Source organism: Dryobates pubescens, chromosome 10, assembly GCF_014839835.1.
Source record: "Dryobates pubescens isolate bDryPub1 chromosome 10, bDryPub1.pri, whole genome shotgun sequence".
Classification (NCBI taxonomy): Eukaryota; Metazoa; Chordata; class Aves; order Piciformes; family Picidae; genus Dryobates; species Dryobates pubescens.
The window spans coordinates 5,083,989-5,101,579 of NC_071621.1; the positions used below are offsets into that span (position 1 = coordinate 5,083,989).

Consider the following 17,591-nt stretch of genomic DNA (forward strand, 5'->3'; position numbering starts at 1 on the left):
CTGGAGGGCCGAGCCCAGAGAGTGGTGGTGAATGGTGCCACATCCAGCTGGCAGCCAGTCACTAGTGGTGTGCCCCAGGGATCAGTGCTGGGCCCCATGCTCTTTGACATCATTATTGATGATCTGGATGAGGGCGTTGAGTCCATCATCAGTAAATTTGGAGACAACACCAAGCTGGGGGCAAGAGTTGATCTGCTGGAGGGTAGAGAGGCTCTGCAGAGGGACCTCGACAGGCTGGGCAGATGGGCAGAGTCCAACGGCATGAGATTGAACACATCCAAGTGCCGGGTTCTGCACATTGACCACAACAACCCCATGCAGAGCTACAGGCTGGGGTCAGAGTGGCTGGAGAGCAGTCAGGCAGAGAGGGACCTGGGGGTGCTGGTTGATGGTAGGCTGAACATGAGCCTGCAGTGTGCCCAGGCAGCCAGGAGGGCCAATGGCATCCTGGCCTGCATCAGGAACAGTGTGGCCAGCAGGAGCAGGGAGGTCATTCTGCCCCTGTACACTGCACTGGTTAGGCTGCACCTCGAGTACTGTGTCCAGTTCTGGGCCCCTCAGTTTAGGAAGGAGGTTGACTTGCTGGAACGAGTCCTGAGAAGGGCAACGAAGTTGGTGAGGGGATTGGAGCACAAGCCCTATGAGGAGAGGCTGAGGGAGCTGGGGTTGCTTAGCCTGGAGAAGAGGAGGCTCAGGGGAAACCTTATTGCTCTCTACAACTACCTTAAGGGAGGTTGTAGCCAGGTGGGGGTTGGTCTCTTCTCTCAGGCAACCAGCACCAGAAGAAGAAGACACTGTCTCAAGCTGTGCCCGGGGAGGTTCAGACTGGATATTAGGAAGAAATTCTACACAGAGAGAGTGATTGCCCATTGGAATGTGCTGCCCAGGGAGGTGGTGGAGTCACCATCACTGGAGGTGTTTAGGAGGAGACTTGATAGGGTGCTTGGTTGCATGGTTTAGTCGATTATGTGGTGTTGGATGATAGGTTGGACTCAATGATCTTGAAGGTCTCTTCCAACCTGGTTTATTCTATTCTATTCTATTCGGAGAGGAAGCAAGGGGAGTCATGAACAGGAAGAAGCGGAGAAGCAGCTGCTCAGGCCTAAATAAAAGCTCTTACTCTTGAGGAACTTCTTTTTGCTGGTATTGGAGTAGGGGTTTTTTAGCTATAGTTAAATAAGTAAAAATGGGAATTACTTAACCTTACTTTTTTCTCTGGATTCTATACCCAAATGCACAGGTGAAATGGAATAAAAGAGAGAGAGAGCGCTCTGGGGGCGAGACAAGCCTCACTATCACATGTCAGCAGAACTTTTGATGTGTTTTGTGACTGGATTAAGTAAACTTTAAAACAAAATTACTTAGAACATTACTACATGTTTTTGCCTTCGAGATGCCATTTTCTTTACAAGTATATATGCACTTGCCACATGCAAAATTCACACGAGGATCTATTGTGGCCAGAAATAGCCTTTCCTGCTTTAACACAAAGGCAATGTAAGTGCTCCCTGTATGGATTTAAAGCTGTTCAGTGCCTCAGGAGAGGCCTCAGAATGGCTCTTGCAGTGTGAATGTAGCTGTATGAAGAGATATTTTCTTTGTGAGAGTTCATTTTTCAGAATCTTGACCTTTTTAAGCTAACAAAAGCTCAAAAAGCTGTTTATTTCAGATTTGTCTGTCATCCTGAAAAGAGAATTGTCCAGTTCCTGGTTACGAGACCTGTCTCCTCTTAGCACACCTTTGGTACAGGGCAATGTGTTCCTGTTTTCATGTGGTCAAAATGTTGAACAGTGGGCACGTACTGGTCCCCTGTTTTTTGAACACAAATCATTCAGGCAGTGATTTTTCGCTCCCTGGCTGGAAGTTCTTAATATTGTATATCCTTGCCAAATATCAAGTGTGTCTAATCACACTGAGGCACAAGGGCTGTTCACACAGAGGTGACAACATCTTATTTCACACTAAGTATGTTTAATTTTTGTCCTCCTTAAAATCCTTATTTCCTGCCTACCATTTTAAAAATCACTAAATCCTTCCCTTCCCTTCCCTTCCCTTCCCTTCCCTTCCCTTCCCTTCCCTTCCCTTCCCTTCCCTTCCCTTCCCTTCCCTTCCCTTCCCTTCCCTTCCCTTCCCTTCCCTTCCCTTCCCTTCCCTTCCCTTCCCTTCCCTTCCCTTCCCTTCCCTTCCCTTCCCTTCCCTTCCCTTCCCTTCCCTTCCCTTCCCTTCCCTTCCCTTCCCTTCCCTTCCCTTCCCTTCCCTTCCCTTCCCTTCCCTTCCCTTCCCTTCCCTTCCCTTCCCTTCCCTTCCCTTCCCTTCCCTTCCCTTCCCTTCCCTTCCCTTCCCTTCCCTTCCCTTCCCTTCCCTTCCCTTCCCTTCCCTTCCCTTCCCTTCCCTTCCCTTCCCTTCCCTTCCCTTCCCTTCCCTTCCCTTCCCTTCCCTTCCCTTCCCTTCCCTTCCCTTCCCTTCCCTTCCCTTCCCTTCCCTTCCCTTCCCTTCCCTTCCCTTCCCTTCCCTTCCCTCCCCTCCCCTCCCCTCCCCTCCCCTCCCCTCCCCTTCCCTCCCCTTCCCCTCCCCTTCCCCTCCCCTTCCCCTCCCCTTCCCCTCCCCTTCCCCTCCCCTTCCCCTCCCCTTCCCCTCCCCTTCCCCTCCCCTTCCCCTCCCCTTCCCCTCCCCCTCCCCTCCCCCTCCCCTCCCTTCCCCCCCTCCCCCTCCCCCCCCCCCTTCCTTTTCTTTCTTTCCCCCTTTCCCTTTTTCCTTTTCTTTTCTTCCTCAGTGACAGAGGAAAACATAAACTGAAAAGGCCAAGTTTGGTAAAGTAATAAACACTTAAAAGATACTGCCCTGAGTGGACAATTTAATTGAGTATTTAGTGTCAGCTGTAGCCTTAATTTCTAGGCACAACTATTGGGAAAACTGTGGTCATTTTACTTAGGATTTGTTATGATATTAATTTTTGGTGGAAATTGCAAGGCTGTTTATAACGAGGAAAGCTCTTAGTGGAATTTTATTTTGTGGTTGTAATATATATTAGGACACTTACAAGCATAGATATCACTGTACTAGGAATTAGCTTTCAAATATTTTCAAACAATCCTCACTCTGCATGGTTGGGAAGAATCACATTACCTGCCAAGAACAGAAATTCACCTTGAACTGTGTATATATTTCAGAAAAGGTAAAGTCTTTGTCCTTTTTCAAGTTGCTGTAAAGAAAGCAGCTTGTATCAACACTAGTTCTGTGTTTCATAACCATATGAAATATGAACTTGTGTTGTACAGCAAAGCAATCTCCTAAAAGCCTAGAAATCAAAATAGAAAATCCTTTGCTCGATAAACTAGAAAATCCTTTGATAGATGTGTACAGACACTTCACCACAGCAACATGAAATACTCAGTACTGTTTTCCCTGTACAAATACCCAGCAACTTCTTCTAGAAAGCAAACACAAATTTATCTTGGTCACCTGAAGACCACATAGTGCTTCACATGACAGATCCTTTGATTCATCAAAAAAATTGTATTCAATATTTGACCTCATTCATGTGTCCCCCAAGCAGCTACATTGAAATGCTTTTGGCAGGATGGCTCCCTCCATGGTGGAGGGATGCATTGGGCAACTCATGGCCATCATGAAAGCTCACACTCCTGATGGAGGCCACCCTGCCTGGCCCATCCCAGCCAATTTTTGGCTCACTCAGTGATTGAAGGGCTTCCTGAGTATGCAGGAGACATGGCCTTTAGGTATAAGCAACCACTAGCAGAGGGAGTTTGGGGAGTGTATCCCACTGGGTTGTGTGTTGCCCTCAGTTCAGGAGTGCTTGTTGGGGTGGAACCAGCGTGAGACTAGCTGCGGACATTGGGGTTGCTGGCTTCTGCTGGAGAGTGTGGGTGGTAAAAGCAGGCAGGCGTTTTCATGCCAAAAATTTTCCCTTCCTTCTTCTGGGAGCCAGGACCCTGTGATTTTCAACAAGGAGAGTGCTCACTTATGCAGGTTAATTAGGTCAGCCAGCTCCTGGCCTTTAGATGTGTTGTCTTTGGCTGAGCAGTTTGCTGTTTCCCCCACGTTACTCACAGGGGCCTAGTCCTTCATTACTCAGGGAGCGTTCAGGAAATCAAGCTGCCATTTAATGTTTTTTTCCTGTAGTCCCTGGGCTGACTTGTAACAGCTGTCACTTTGCTCTGCACAAAGTTAAGGTGAAGATTTTAAAGGGCAAATTACTGTAGGATGATAAAATTAATACAAATAGAAATGGGAAATACTCTGAACTGAGTGTTTGTCTCCCATGTCGTCAGCCTCACTCTTTCATGAGTTGTTTATACTGGAAAATTGTAGCTATTTAAATGGCAGATGCCATACAAAGTTTACTTCTGAGATCTTTTGCTGGCCTTGCTTGAATGGTTTGTTAAGCATACACCACTTCAAAATGCATCTTAGTTTGTTAATTGTGTTACTATTGTGAACTAACCTTTCTTTACTTCTTTTTCTTCCTCTAGTTTTCCCTACACAAGATGGAAAGGTTGCTATAGTGACTGGAGGTGCCAAAGGAATTGGTTACCAAACTGTGAAGCATTTGGCAAGACTTGGCATGCATGTTATAATAGGTAAAGTCTTTATTTCCTTAGAATATTTTTTTCTTCAGAAAGTATTTTTTCTTTTGAGAGGTATTTTCTTTCCAGTGTAAGTAAATATATGGCAGGGAACGATAGGAGAGGGTTTTGCCAACATTTAGCACATATAAAGATTTGATTTATGTTTTAGTTTGCAAGATCTTTTAAAAAAAGTGGATGGAAATGTTTTCTGCAGTTAGAAGAGTTGGACTACCTTACATAAGAAATAAATAATAAGGTAATGAAATAAACTTAAAAGAGGCTTATTACAAAAATATTTTGTCTTGTTACTGAGGATGGACATTAAGGTGCATGTGATCATCAAGATGAAATCTAATGAAAGCCTTGAAGGAATATTCCAGTGTGTAGTAGGAGATGATGTGTGTTATAAGGGCAAAGGAAGCCCTTATAATTTAATCCAAAAATTGCATGTTTACTTCTCAGTTTTTCACTGTAGGTGGCCCTTGTAGGCAAGGCAAGAGAATGAATACCGTGAGAATTTCATTCATGTCAGGCTGAGATGGACTGGTCAACCCGTGACCTTCTGGAGGTGCCCCATCCTCTTGATTGATAATAAGGAGTTTCCAAGGTGTGGTCGTTTGAGGCTGTGCCTTTAAGAACAAACACTGCTGGAACACACTGGCTAATGTTTTTGGTACTAGAACCAAAACATTCTGATATTCTAAATGAATTTCATTGGTTGATAAACAAAAATTCAGCTTTAGATTGTGAAGCGGTTGGAAATTTTTTTTTTCCTCAGTTCAGTTCGGTTTGGGAGTTGGGGGAGTTTGGTGTTTCAGCCTGTTCTCCCTGCCTGCTTCTTCTGCGAACTGCTGGACTTGGCCTTCAGATAAGCAAACACTAATCCTGCATGGGCTTTTGAAGCTTGCTAACAACTCTTTTCCTTAGTAACTTGCCTTTCTCTCTCTCTAACCCCTTTTTGGGGAAAAAGGGAGGTAAGGGGGGGAGAGAGGGGGTTCCAAAGAGGGGATCCCTCCCTGAGGGAGGGATTTTTGTTGTGTTATTTGCCTTTGCTGTGTATTTCTGTGTATATATTGTAAATACCTGTATATATTGTGTTATATATAACCTGCTTTCCATATATGCTTGTAAATATATAGCTTTTGCTCTTCGACTGAGTTAGCTGTGGTTTCTTACTCTGTGGAGGAGGGAGAGCTAAGCCCTCTCTCAACCTACCACATTTATTGGCTGCCCAACTCGGGGCTTGCTGACAAATTAGTTTGATTTATTGCTTGCTTAAGTCGAACGAGCAAACATGAAGGTGTTTTGGCTTTTTGAGCGTCTGTTCTTCTCGGTCTTTGGTGTATTGATCTACAAGTATTGCCTGGGTATGATTATCGATAAGATAGGTAAATATATAATGCAAAAATTATATTTGTGGTTTAAGTACAAGATTCGGCTTCTGTATGATCAGTGCCTGGAATTCTTTTATGTTAAAAAGTACAGGAATGTTACATCTAGCACACTCCCTATTGAGATAAAAGAGTTTAAGATTCCGCTCGGTGAAAGGGTAATTTTAAGTGATGGCTGGGATCCAAAGCTGATTTTCTTGATGTGTGTAGTCCTGCTGCTGGTGATAAGTAATGTGTATTTGCTAGTGACACTGTACCGGGAGAGAAAAGTTTATAAGGCATGTTTTGTTATTAGACGGAGGACAAAGAGACGAAAACGCCACCCTAGCTCTGTTTCAGGAACATCCAGTGAGGATGATAATGGAGAATCTGTGTCAGTTAAAGATAAAGCTAAAAAGTCAATCGGCAAGGCAGCTCTGAATAGCAATGGTGATGATTCTGGCAAGCAGCCAGGGGCTACAGTAGCCCCAAACATGGCGGCTCCTGTGTCCCAGGCAGCCACCATTAACGAGGCAAAGTCATTTCCTCCTTCTTCCATGGCAGGAGCGGAAGCGTCCTCCAAAGCAACTAATCTGTCTCAAAGCTTATCAGCTTCTGATAATAAGGCAGCTGGAAACCCAAACACAGCTCCAGTAAAGCAAGTAGCAGTTTTAACAACAAGGAAGGGTAAGACTAAAGCTGATTCAGGAGCTGACGGGGATGCACAGCAAGGTTCTTCTGCTGGGGAGGAAGAAAAAGTTTGTCTTAAAAATATAGCTGAGTTATTGAGATCATCAGAGGATCGAGATGCATCTCTTGGTAGGACAGCAGCTAGTGGTGGTGCTTCTCAGCTTAAAGGGATCCTTGAGAGGTTGTTGGGACCACAAGTTGAGGAACAGGAGGCAGAGGAGCAAGAACAAGATGACATAACCGACTGCTCTTCACCACGTGAGGAGCTTAGAAATGTGAGAAAAGACTATCTCAGAGCAGATAAGGAGCCAGTTCTCGCTTGGCTTGGTAGATGTTATGATACAGGTGCTCCAGCTCTAATGGTTGGAGATAAGTCAGCAGCCCAGCTAGGAACTCTCTCAAAGGATAATGGAATAGATAGACATCTAGGCAAGGCTCTCGGTAAGGTTAATCTGTGGATACGCCTTCTAATGGCGGTTCTCATGAGATACCCTTCCCGAGATGATCTTCCATGGAATCCTAAGCCCTGGACTACCATAGATGAGGGAATCAAGCGTCTGAGAGAATTTGCTGTTAGAGAGGTACTCTATGGTGAACATGAATCTCTGAATCCTGATGATGTTCCTGTAGGAAATGGTCTTACTAAAAAGCTCATCAAGCTTGCTCCTTCCAATTATGCAAACATTCTGGCAAGCAGAATTGTAGCAAGAAATTATGGTGGAGCTCCTCTTACGGTTGGCCAATTCACTGATCAATTGAGACAATTGGATGATAGCATGACACGTGTTTCTTTGGTTTCAGCCATTGAAACTCTGTCTGGAAAACTGGAGAATTGCATGAAAGAGCTGAAGGATGAATTTAAAAACACCATCTCCCAATTGGCACAAAGAGATGATTCCAATTCTTCCTCCAGGTGGGTACAGGTTTCATCTGTGAGGAATAGACATCCTCCAAGGAGGTCATTCCAAAACAGATCAAACCAAAACAGACCACCAAGGCAGTCACGTAGGACTATTTGGATTACCCTGCGTGATCAGTTTGGTGAGAACATGAACAGGTGGGATGGTCAACCAACTTCTAATCTTTTCAGGAGACTGAGAGAACTGCAAAGTGGCAGAACCCGAGGTAGCAATACCAGAAGGGTAGCTGTTACTTCTACAGTTCCCCAGGACAACTCTAGTAGCTCCAACAGTGGCTCCAGTTCTAACACTGCACAGTGTGCTCGTTGCACCTGTGGACATGTTCCCCATAACTAGGGGTGCCCTGCCTCCCGCCAGGGGGAGGAGAGGGGTAATACAGATAACAGAATCTATTGGGATGTGTACATCCAGTGGCCTGGCACTTCACACTTTCAGAAGTACAGGGCCTTGGTTGACACAGGAGCTCAGTGCACCATATTGCCATCAAATTATCAGGGATCAGAGTCCATAACTATTCTGGGAGTCACTGGTGGATCTCAAGAGTTAAGTAAAGTGGAGGTTAATATAAGCTTAACTGGTAAACAATGGAAAAAGCATACAGTTGTGACCGGACCTGATGCACCTTGTATTTTGGGAATTGATTTTCTGAGAGAAGGGCGTTTCAAAGACCCTAAAGGTTACAAATGGGCTTTTGGAGTAGCTTCTGTAGAAATTGATGGACAAAAACTGAAGCTGTCTGCTAGACCTGAGCTTTCTGATGAATCTGCAGTTGTGGGACAACACAAGATTCAGGACATTAAGTTGCCGGTTGCTTCTCGGACTGTGCATCACAGACAATACAGAACCAACCGTGACTCTTTGTTGCCCATTCAGAATCTGATTCGTCAGTTGGAGAGTCAGAAAGTCATCAGCAAAACTCATTCACCTTTCAACAGTCCAGTGTGGCCTGTGCGAAAGCCGAATGGAGACTGGCGTCTGACAGTGGACTACCGAGCCCTGAATGAAGTAACTCCGCCTATGAGTGCAGCAGTACCAGACATGATGGAACTCCAGTATGAGCTGGAATCCAAAGAGGCCAAATGGTATGCTACCATAGACATTGCTAATGCCTTCTTCTCTATTCCCATAGCAGAGGAATGCAGGCCTCAGTTTGCTTTCACCTGGAGAGGAATCCAGTACACTTTCAACAGACTGCCAATGGGCTGGATCCACAGCTCCAGCATCTGTCATGCAGTAATCCATGATGCTCTGGAGGAAGGTGGTGCTCCAGAACACATCCAGTTCATCGATGATATCATCGTCTGGGGTAAAACTGCTGAGGAAGTCTTCGAGAAAGGTAACAAAATCATGGACATTCTCCTGAATGCAGGTTTTGCCATCAAGAGAGACAAAGTGAAAGGTCCTACCACAGAGATCCAGTTTCTGGGAGTGCAGTGGCAGGATGGACGCCGACACATTCCAGTGGATGTGGTAAATAGAGTCTCTACCATGGCAAATCCCACGAACAAGCAAGAAACTCTACGTTTCTTGGGGATAGTGGGATTTTGGAGACTACACATTCCTGGATACAGTCAGATTGTGAAACCTCTGTATGATGTGACTCGAAAGAGGAACAGTTTCCACTGGGGACCTGAACAACAAGCAGCCTTTGACCAGATAAAGCAAGAAGTAGTCCAAGCAGTGGGTCTGGGACCTGTGCGAGATGGTCCAGACATTAAGAACATTTTGTACACGGCTGCAGGTGACAATGGTCCAACCTGGTGCTTGTGGCAAAAAGCTCCAGGTGAGACACGTGGACGACCTCTTGGTTTCTGGAGTCGAGGTTACAGAGGTTCAGAGGCTAATTACACTCCAACAGAGAAAGAGATTCTAGCTGCCTATGAAGGAGTGAAAGCAGCTTCTGAAGTAATTGGAACTGAGTCACAACTTCTCTTAGCTCCCAGATTGCCAGTTTTGAATTGGATGTTCAAAGGCAAAGGTTCCACACCACATCATGCCACAGATTCCACCTGGTCTAAGTGGATGGCCCTGATAACACAGAGAGCTCGAATGGGAAATCTTGAAAGACCTGGTCTGGTGGAGGTGATCTCAAGTTGGCCTGAAGATACCAACTGTGCTAAACCTCCAGAGGAGAGAGTAACTCGTGCTGAGGAAGCTCCTCCTTACAATGACCTTTCTGATGATGAAAAGAAATATGCTTTGTTCACAGACGGTTCCTGTTGTCTCGTCGGGAACAAGCGAAGGTGGAAGTCTGCCGTGTGGAGTCCAACACGCCGAGTTGCAGAGGCGAAGGATGGAGAAGGAGAATCCAGTCAGTTTGCAGAGGTAAAAGCTGTCCAGCTAGCTCTCGACGTGGCTGAACGTGAGAGATGGCCAAAGCTTTATCTCTACACCGACTCATGGATGGTAGCCAATGCTCTATGGGGTTGGCTAAAGAACTGGAAAAAGAATGGCTGGCAGAGGAAAGGAAAACCCATCTGGGCAGCTGAACTGTGGCAAGACATTGCTGATCGAATCGAGAGAATTCCAGTGAAAGTGAGACACATTGATGCTCACATTCCCAAGAGCAAAGCTACTGAGGAACAGCAGCACAACCATCAGGCAGATCTAGCTGCAAGAGTTTCTCAAGTAGACAAGGACTCTGAACTTGATCTCGACTGGAAACACCGAGGTGAGATATTCTTAGCTCGGTGGGCTCACGATTCGTCAGGACATCAAGGCAGAGATGCAACATACCAATGGGCTCGTGACAGATCCATAGACATTTCCATGGATGCCATCACACAAGTCATCCATGACTGTGACATTTGTGCTGCTATTAAGCAGGCAAAGAGAATTAAGCCCTTGTGGTATGGTGACAGATGGTCCAAATACAGGTATGGTGAAGCTTGGCAGATTGACTACATCACTCTACCACGTTCTCGTTCTGGTAAGCAGTACGTGCTTACTATGGTAGAGGCAAACACTGGATAGCTGGAAACTTACGCAGTCCCACATGCAACTGCACGCAACACCATTCTCGGTCTGGAGAGACAGATCCTGTGGAGACACGGAACTCCAGAGAGGATTGAGTCAGACAACGGAACTCACTTCAAGAACAACCTTGTAAAGAGCTGGGCAAAAGAGCACGGTATTGAGTGGATTTTCCATATTCCTTACTATGCACCAGCTGCAGGGAAGATTGAACGCTACAACGGTTTGTTGAAGACCACTCTCAAAGCCATGGGAGGTGGATCTTTGAAAAACTGGGAGAAACATTTAGCACAAGCAACCTGGCTGGTGAACAGTAGAGGTTCAGTGAACCGAGCTGGACCTGCACATTCTGATCTGCTACAGAAAGTAGAAGGTGATAGAGTTCCTGTTGTTAGGGAAAAGAATCTGTTAGGTAAAACTGTTTGGGTATTTTCGCCCTCAGGAGAGGCTAAACCTGTCCGAGGGGTGGTTTCAGCAGAAGGTCCGGGTCACACTTATTGGGTAATGCAAGAGAATGGTGAAATTCAGTGTATTCCACAAAGAGATTTAACTTTAGCTGAGAGAGTTTAATTTCAGAATGTTGTACAGCTACAGCGCGTCCAAAGGAAAGAGTCCCTGAGGAATCTACGGTGCATGAACCCTGAGAACCCTGAGAGCCCTGAGTCAACTGAGAGTCCCTGAGTCCCTGTTTCCCTTTTTCTTCGCTTCGTCTGCGGAGAGACAAACTGTTTTCCATTTTCTTGATTTTGGATTTTCTTGGACTTCTGAATCATCTACATCTGAGTATAGCCGGAATGGACTATGAACTTGACTTACAAACTGTAAATATTGTTCTGGATTGGATGGACAGTACGGACAACCAATGAAATTGTTTAGAAAGGGGTGGACTGTGGTCGTTTGAGGCTGTGCCTTTAAGAACAAACACTGCTGGAACACACTGGCTAATGTTTTTGGTACTAGAACCAAAACATTCTGATATTCTAAATGAATTTCATTGGTTGATAAACAAAAATTCAGCTTTAGATTGTGAAGCGGTTGGAAATTTTTTTTTTCCTCAGTTCAGTTCGGTTTGGGAGTTGGGGGAGTTGGGTGTTTCAGCCTGTTCTCCCTGCCTGCTTCTTCTGCGAACTGCTGGACTTGGCCTTCAGATAAGCAAACACTAATCCTGCATGGGCTTTTGAAGCTTGCTAACAACTCTTTTCCTTAGTAACTTGCCTTTCTCTCTCTCTAACCCCTTTTTGGGGAAAAAGGGAGGTAAGGGGGGGAGAGAGGGGGTTCCAAAGAGGGGATCCCTCCCTGAGGGAGGGATTTTTGTTGTGTTATTTGCCTTTGCTGTGTATTTCTGTGTATATATTGTAAATACCTGTATATATTGTGTTATATATAACCTGCTTTCCATATATGCTTGTAAATATATAGCTTTTGCTCTTCGACTGAGTTAGCTGTGGTTTCTTACTCTGTGGAGGAGGGAGAGCTAAGCCCTCTCTCAACCTACCACACAAGGTGACTGTATTAGTCTGAGACATCCAAAGTTAGGATAGGTGAATTTCTGTAGGAACTCCAAAAATGTCCTGGCACACTTTTCCTTGTCTCTACTACAGACAACATTAATGAGACTTTTTTTCTGTTTTTTGAAGCTTCCTGTACATTCTATCTATCTAGCTATCTAGCTAGCTATCTGCAATGTCTGTGTGCAACATCATGAATAGTCATGTTTAAAATGCTACATTTTGCTCCCTTTATCTTTCTTTAACTTGATTTTTACATAAACCACTGTAACTTTTACACCATAAGGTCACTGAAGGTTGGTATTTCATAATACAGTAGCAGACGGGTGATGCTATTTTATTTAGCTTTTATACACAATGTGCTCCAAGGTTTTGTACACACGTCTTTAAAAATACCCTCTCCCCCCAACCAATAGAAAGTGCATAGTAGCCATGTATTTTTAGCCCGGTGCTAGGTGTGCCTAATGCAGCTAGCTGTAGCAAATGATGTCAGCATTAATATTTCACTCAATAATTTGCTTTTCACATTTAAGGTGGACTGCAAAAATCTACTCAGAGAGGGAGAAAAAGGCCAATTTTCTTCCCTTTGCATAGGGTTACAGCAGCATATTATACAGAAGACATATTTCACACCCTGTTGTTTAAGGTATTTTGTATAACAAAATTCAATGTGCAACCTTTAGGAAAGGTTATTGACTTATAAAATCTCTCAGTGGGCTCATTTTTTTCAACTTATGATCATGCCCTCATAGATCATTCACTCACCCCCCCACCCATACTCTCACAAGGACCAAGTGTGCACATATGGTCTGGTTAGTACCAGTTTTGTGCAGCAAGGGGAAATGTACACTACTGAATCCTTATCCTGTCTCTGCTGTTCTTAATAGGAATGACAGGCTAGTTTATGAACAAATCTTTCCTGCCTTTCAGGAGTCATCAGCTTTTAGTGCATTTTTCCTTTTCTGGAAAGGGCTATTGCAGTATCACACTCTCCTCATAGGGCTTTGTGTTCCAAGCCCCTCAACAACTTTTTTGCCCTTCTCTGGACACGCTCCAGCAAGTCAACATCCTTCCTAAACTGATGACCTGTTCCATAATCTTGCCTGGCACTGAGGTCAGGCTGACAGGCCTGGAATTCCCTGGTTCCTCCTTCCGGCCCTTCTTGTGGATAGGCACCACGCTGGCCAGCTTCCAGTCATCTGGGACCTCTCCAGTGAGCCAGGACCGTTGGAAAAATGATGAAGAGCAGCTTGGCCAGCTCATCTGCCAGCTCTGTCAACACCCTAGCATGGATCCCATCTGGTCCCATGGACTTGTGGGGATCCAAGTGGCTAAGCAGGTCTCTCACTACTTCCTCCTGGATCACAGGGAAACTATACTGCTCCCTGACTCCATCTGCCAGCTCAGGAGGTCAGTTGTCTGGAGGACAACCTGTCCTGCTATTAAAAATTGAGGCAAAGGAGGTGTTAAGCACCTCTGCCTTTTCCTCATCTTTTGTTACCATGTTTCCATCTGTGTCTACCAAGGAGTGCAGGTTGTCCTTCCTCTTCCTCTTGCTATTAATATAGTTATAGAATAAGAATATATTTATAGAATATATTTATAGATTTATATGTATATATTTATAGAATATTTAGATATATTATATATATTATAATTATATTTATATTATTATAATATAGATTTATATTATTATATATATTTATATATTTATAAATATATATATAGAATATATTTATATTTATAGGATATATTTATAGAATATATTTATAGAACAAGGGGACACAGTCTCAAGCTGCACCAGGGGAGGTTTAGACTCAAAGTGAGGAGAAAGTTCTTCACAGAGAGAGTCATTCATCATTGGAATGGGCTGCCCAGGGAGGTGGTGGAGTCGCCGTCCCTGGAGGTGTTCAAGAGGAGATTGGACGTGGCACTTGGTGCCATGGTCTAGTTGTGAGGGCTTTTGCCTAATTTTTTGGTTTTTTAATGTTTTAATGATTCTACACAAGCTGAAAGGCAAATCCTTTATGTCTTAATTGCTTACACAGTCACACTACTTAAGTAGTCAGAGGCAGGTGGCACTTTCAGAGCAGCCCAGCTTGTCCTTTTACTCTGACCTACAGAAAAAGGCTGGTTACAGTCTCAGAGCTTTCCTCTCTCCCTGCAGTGAGCCACTCATTGCCTTGAACTGCTCACATACAGGATGCCTCTGACATCATTCTACAGTGGTAAAAAGAGCATTCTTCTCTTAAAATCAGAAGTACAAGGGTAGAAGCTCAGAACTGGGAGATGCTTTCTCTAAGAGGTAGAACACTGGTGATGATCTCAGTAGCTCAGTTCTCTGCATATCACTGACTCCTGCCTTGTACTTAATCCACAGCCCAGTAGGAACCACGAGCTGGAAGCTAGGGTTAGGCTGTGTTTTAGGGGTTTTTTTAAAGGCATACTTTCCAACTCTCAGAACTTCACTGTATATCACAGTATCACAGTATCACTAAGGTTGGAAGAGACCTCAAAGATCATTGAGTCCAACCTGTCACCACAGACCTCATGACTAGACCATGGCACCAAGTGCCACATCCAATCCCCTCTTGAACATCTCCAGGGACAGTGACTCCAACACCTCCCTGAGCAGCCCATTGCAATGATGAACAACTCTCTCAGTGAAGAACTTTCTCCTCACCTCCAGCCTAAACTTCCCCTGGTGCAGCTTGAGACTGTGTCCTCTTGTTCTGGTGCTGGTTGTCTGGGAGAAGAGACCAACCCCTTCCTGGCTACAACCACCACCAGTGGTGGTTTCAGGTAGTTGTAGAGAGCAATGAGGTCTCCCCTGAACCTCCTCTTCTCTAGGCTAAACAATCCCAGCTCCTTCAGCCTCTCCTCCTAGGGCTTGTGCTCAAGGCCTCTCCCCAGCCTTGTTGCCCTTCTCTGGACACGTTCAAGTGTTTCGATGTCCTCCTTAAACTGAGGGGCCCAGAACTGGACACAGGACTCAAGGTATGGCCTAACCAATGCAGAGTACAGGGACAGAATGACTTCCCTGCTCCTGCTGGCCACACTATTCCTAATGCAGGCCAGGATGCTGTTGGCCTTCTTGGCCACCTGGGCACACTGCTGGCTCATGTTTAGGCGGCTGTCAATCAGCACCCCCAGGTCCCTCTCTGTTTGGCAGCTCTTCAGCTACTCTGACCCCAGCCTGTAGCACTGCATGTGGTTGTTGTGGCCAAGGTGCAGCACCCGGCACTTGTTGAATGCCATCCTGTGGGACTCTGCCCATCTGTCCAGTCAGTCGAGGTCACTCTGCAGAGCCCTTCTGCCCTCTAAATAACTACGTCTATAATATTTTTACTGTGGGGGCTAACTGGAAAAGTGAAGGTATGGGTAATACACTGCAGTCTGGCTGTTACTCTCCTGGTGTCAGAGTGCATGGTTGTCTGTTGGGAAGTCTTTTGTGTTGTGGCCTTAACATAAACAACACAGGAACAGTATCTTAGAAACATATCCTTTATTTTCAGCAAGGGGTGTTGTTTTAACTCTGTTCTGCTCTTCCTTCTGGTGCTTCCAGACACACACTTCTATTCACTCTTCAATTGTACCAACCTTAATATTTTCACTATGCATATATACAAATGTAAATTAATTATAGGACACATTTGATGAGTAAGATTTTCACCTGATTCAATTCTTTCATGCAACCTCTGACCTAAACACTGAGCTCAGTGAACCATAGTGATCTTCTTTGCCTGTGAAATTCTTCAGAGCCAAGAAGCCCTGCCAGGAGAATGGATAGTCTCAGTCTTTGTTCCATCTGCAAGATTAAAACAGTCTCAAAAGCACATTAAATAAAATGACTTTCCATCCTTGATGCTATCTGTTGGTCAGGAGTGTCTAGAGTATGTTTAAAATACCTGCTGGCATATTCACATGTGTTACCACATTCAGGTTCAGGCCAGATTTAAGCCTCAAATACAACAGCAAGTGTGCTCAAGCTTTCTGCTTTATAAGTGTTTCGACTCTATGTTTGTATATAGGTGTAAACATACATGAAAGAATTGTGGACATTAAGTGAATTTGGGCTTACAAGGCAGACCTGTTCGTAGTCAGTCTTGCCCATTCACTGAATGCTTATTTCCTATTATAGGGACTTTTGCAATAAAGAATGACAGCCCTGCTGTGGGCAAATGAGTCAAACCTCAGTGTCTAATGTGAAGATGATTCACTCTTTGTGCTGAATGTGATCATGACTCCATTTGACATTTTAGAAGACAAATGTTTAAAATAACTTACTTTTAAATCCAGTCTATCAATGGAATGAGGAAAACAAATAAGCAGAAAGCCTGTTACCTTGTGGAACATGAATCAGTGCTGTATGAAAAAGCAGTGTGCTCAATCTGAGCATTTTCAGCAAGCAGTTGCACAGTGCTTTTACAGCTTCTTTTCCAGCCCCACCCAGCACAGGTACAGAAAAATTCATTCTCCCACCAATGATCTCCCTCTGCAGATGCTTCTCCCCCTGCCCTAAGCCTCTCACTGGGAAAAAGGTTGACCTGAATGCTGAACCCATTTACTATGGGTTTGTTTCATAGACTTCATTGAGGCTTTTTGCTAGGCTGCAATAGTATTACTCACAGCCAGCAGGGCTTTTACTTCAAGAATGTCTCATGACAGGCCATGGTAGGGAAAGCTGCTGCTCATGGTGAGTTTTCAGTGAAGCCACATCAGGAGATCCTGTTCCCTTCCGTGCAGTTTTCTACTTGATAAACGAGCTTGCAACTCCATTTTCAAAAAGAGACGGTAAATGACACATCATTTTTGGTGCCTACTGAAAAATGACTGATATTGCAGATGGTATTTTGTATGCACTTGCAAACAGCTATGCCCTTAACAATAAGGATATTTAAAATCAAGCCTTCCCGGTAATTTTTATGACTTCACAACTGTAAAACCCAGTAGGTTCAGCTCTGGTTCAGTTTTGTGAGTTTGAATTCACAGAATCCCAGAATATTAGGGACTGGAAGGGATCTCTGGAGATCATTGAGTCCAACCCCCCTGACAAAGCAGGAGCACCTAGGGCAGGCCACGCAGGAATGCATACAGGTGGGTTTTGAAAGTCTCCAGAGGAGTCTCCACAATCTCTCTGGGAAGTCTGTTCCAGTGCTCTGTCACCCCCACTGTTAAGAAGTGTCTCCTTATGTCGAGGTGAAACCTCCTGTATTCTAGCTTGTAGCTGTTGTTCCTTGTCCTATTACTGGGCACTACTGAAAAGAGACTGGCACCTTTATCTTGACACCCACCCCTCAGATATTTATAGATGTTGATAAGATCCTCTCTGAGTCTTTTCCTCTCAAGACTAAGCAACCCCAGTTCTCTCAGTCTTTTTTTGTAGGAGACATGTTTAAGTCCTGCAATCATTCTTGTAGCTCTCCATTGGACTCTCTCCAGCAGATCCCTGTCTCTTGCATTAGAGAGCCCAAAACTGGAGACAGTATTCCAGGTGTGGTCTAACCAGGGCAGAGTAGAGGGCAAGAAGAATCCCCCTAG

General features: G+C 44.7%; 1 protein-coding gene across 2 annotated transcripts in view; it reads left to right on the forward strand.

Annotated features, from left to right (window-relative positions):
- DHRSX (dehydrogenase/reductase X-linked) overlaps positions 1 to 17,591 on the forward strand; it is a 192,876-nt gene that overhangs the window by 34,818 nt on the left and 140,467 nt on the right. For both annotated transcript variants that reach the window (XM_054164798.1, XM_054164796.1), the window contains exon 2: positions 4,494 to 4,601. In XM_054164798.1, the coding sequence (XP_054020773.1) occupies positions 4,494 to 4,601 (108 nt within the window). The remainder of the gene's footprint in view (positions 1 to 4,493; positions 4,602 to 17,591) is intronic.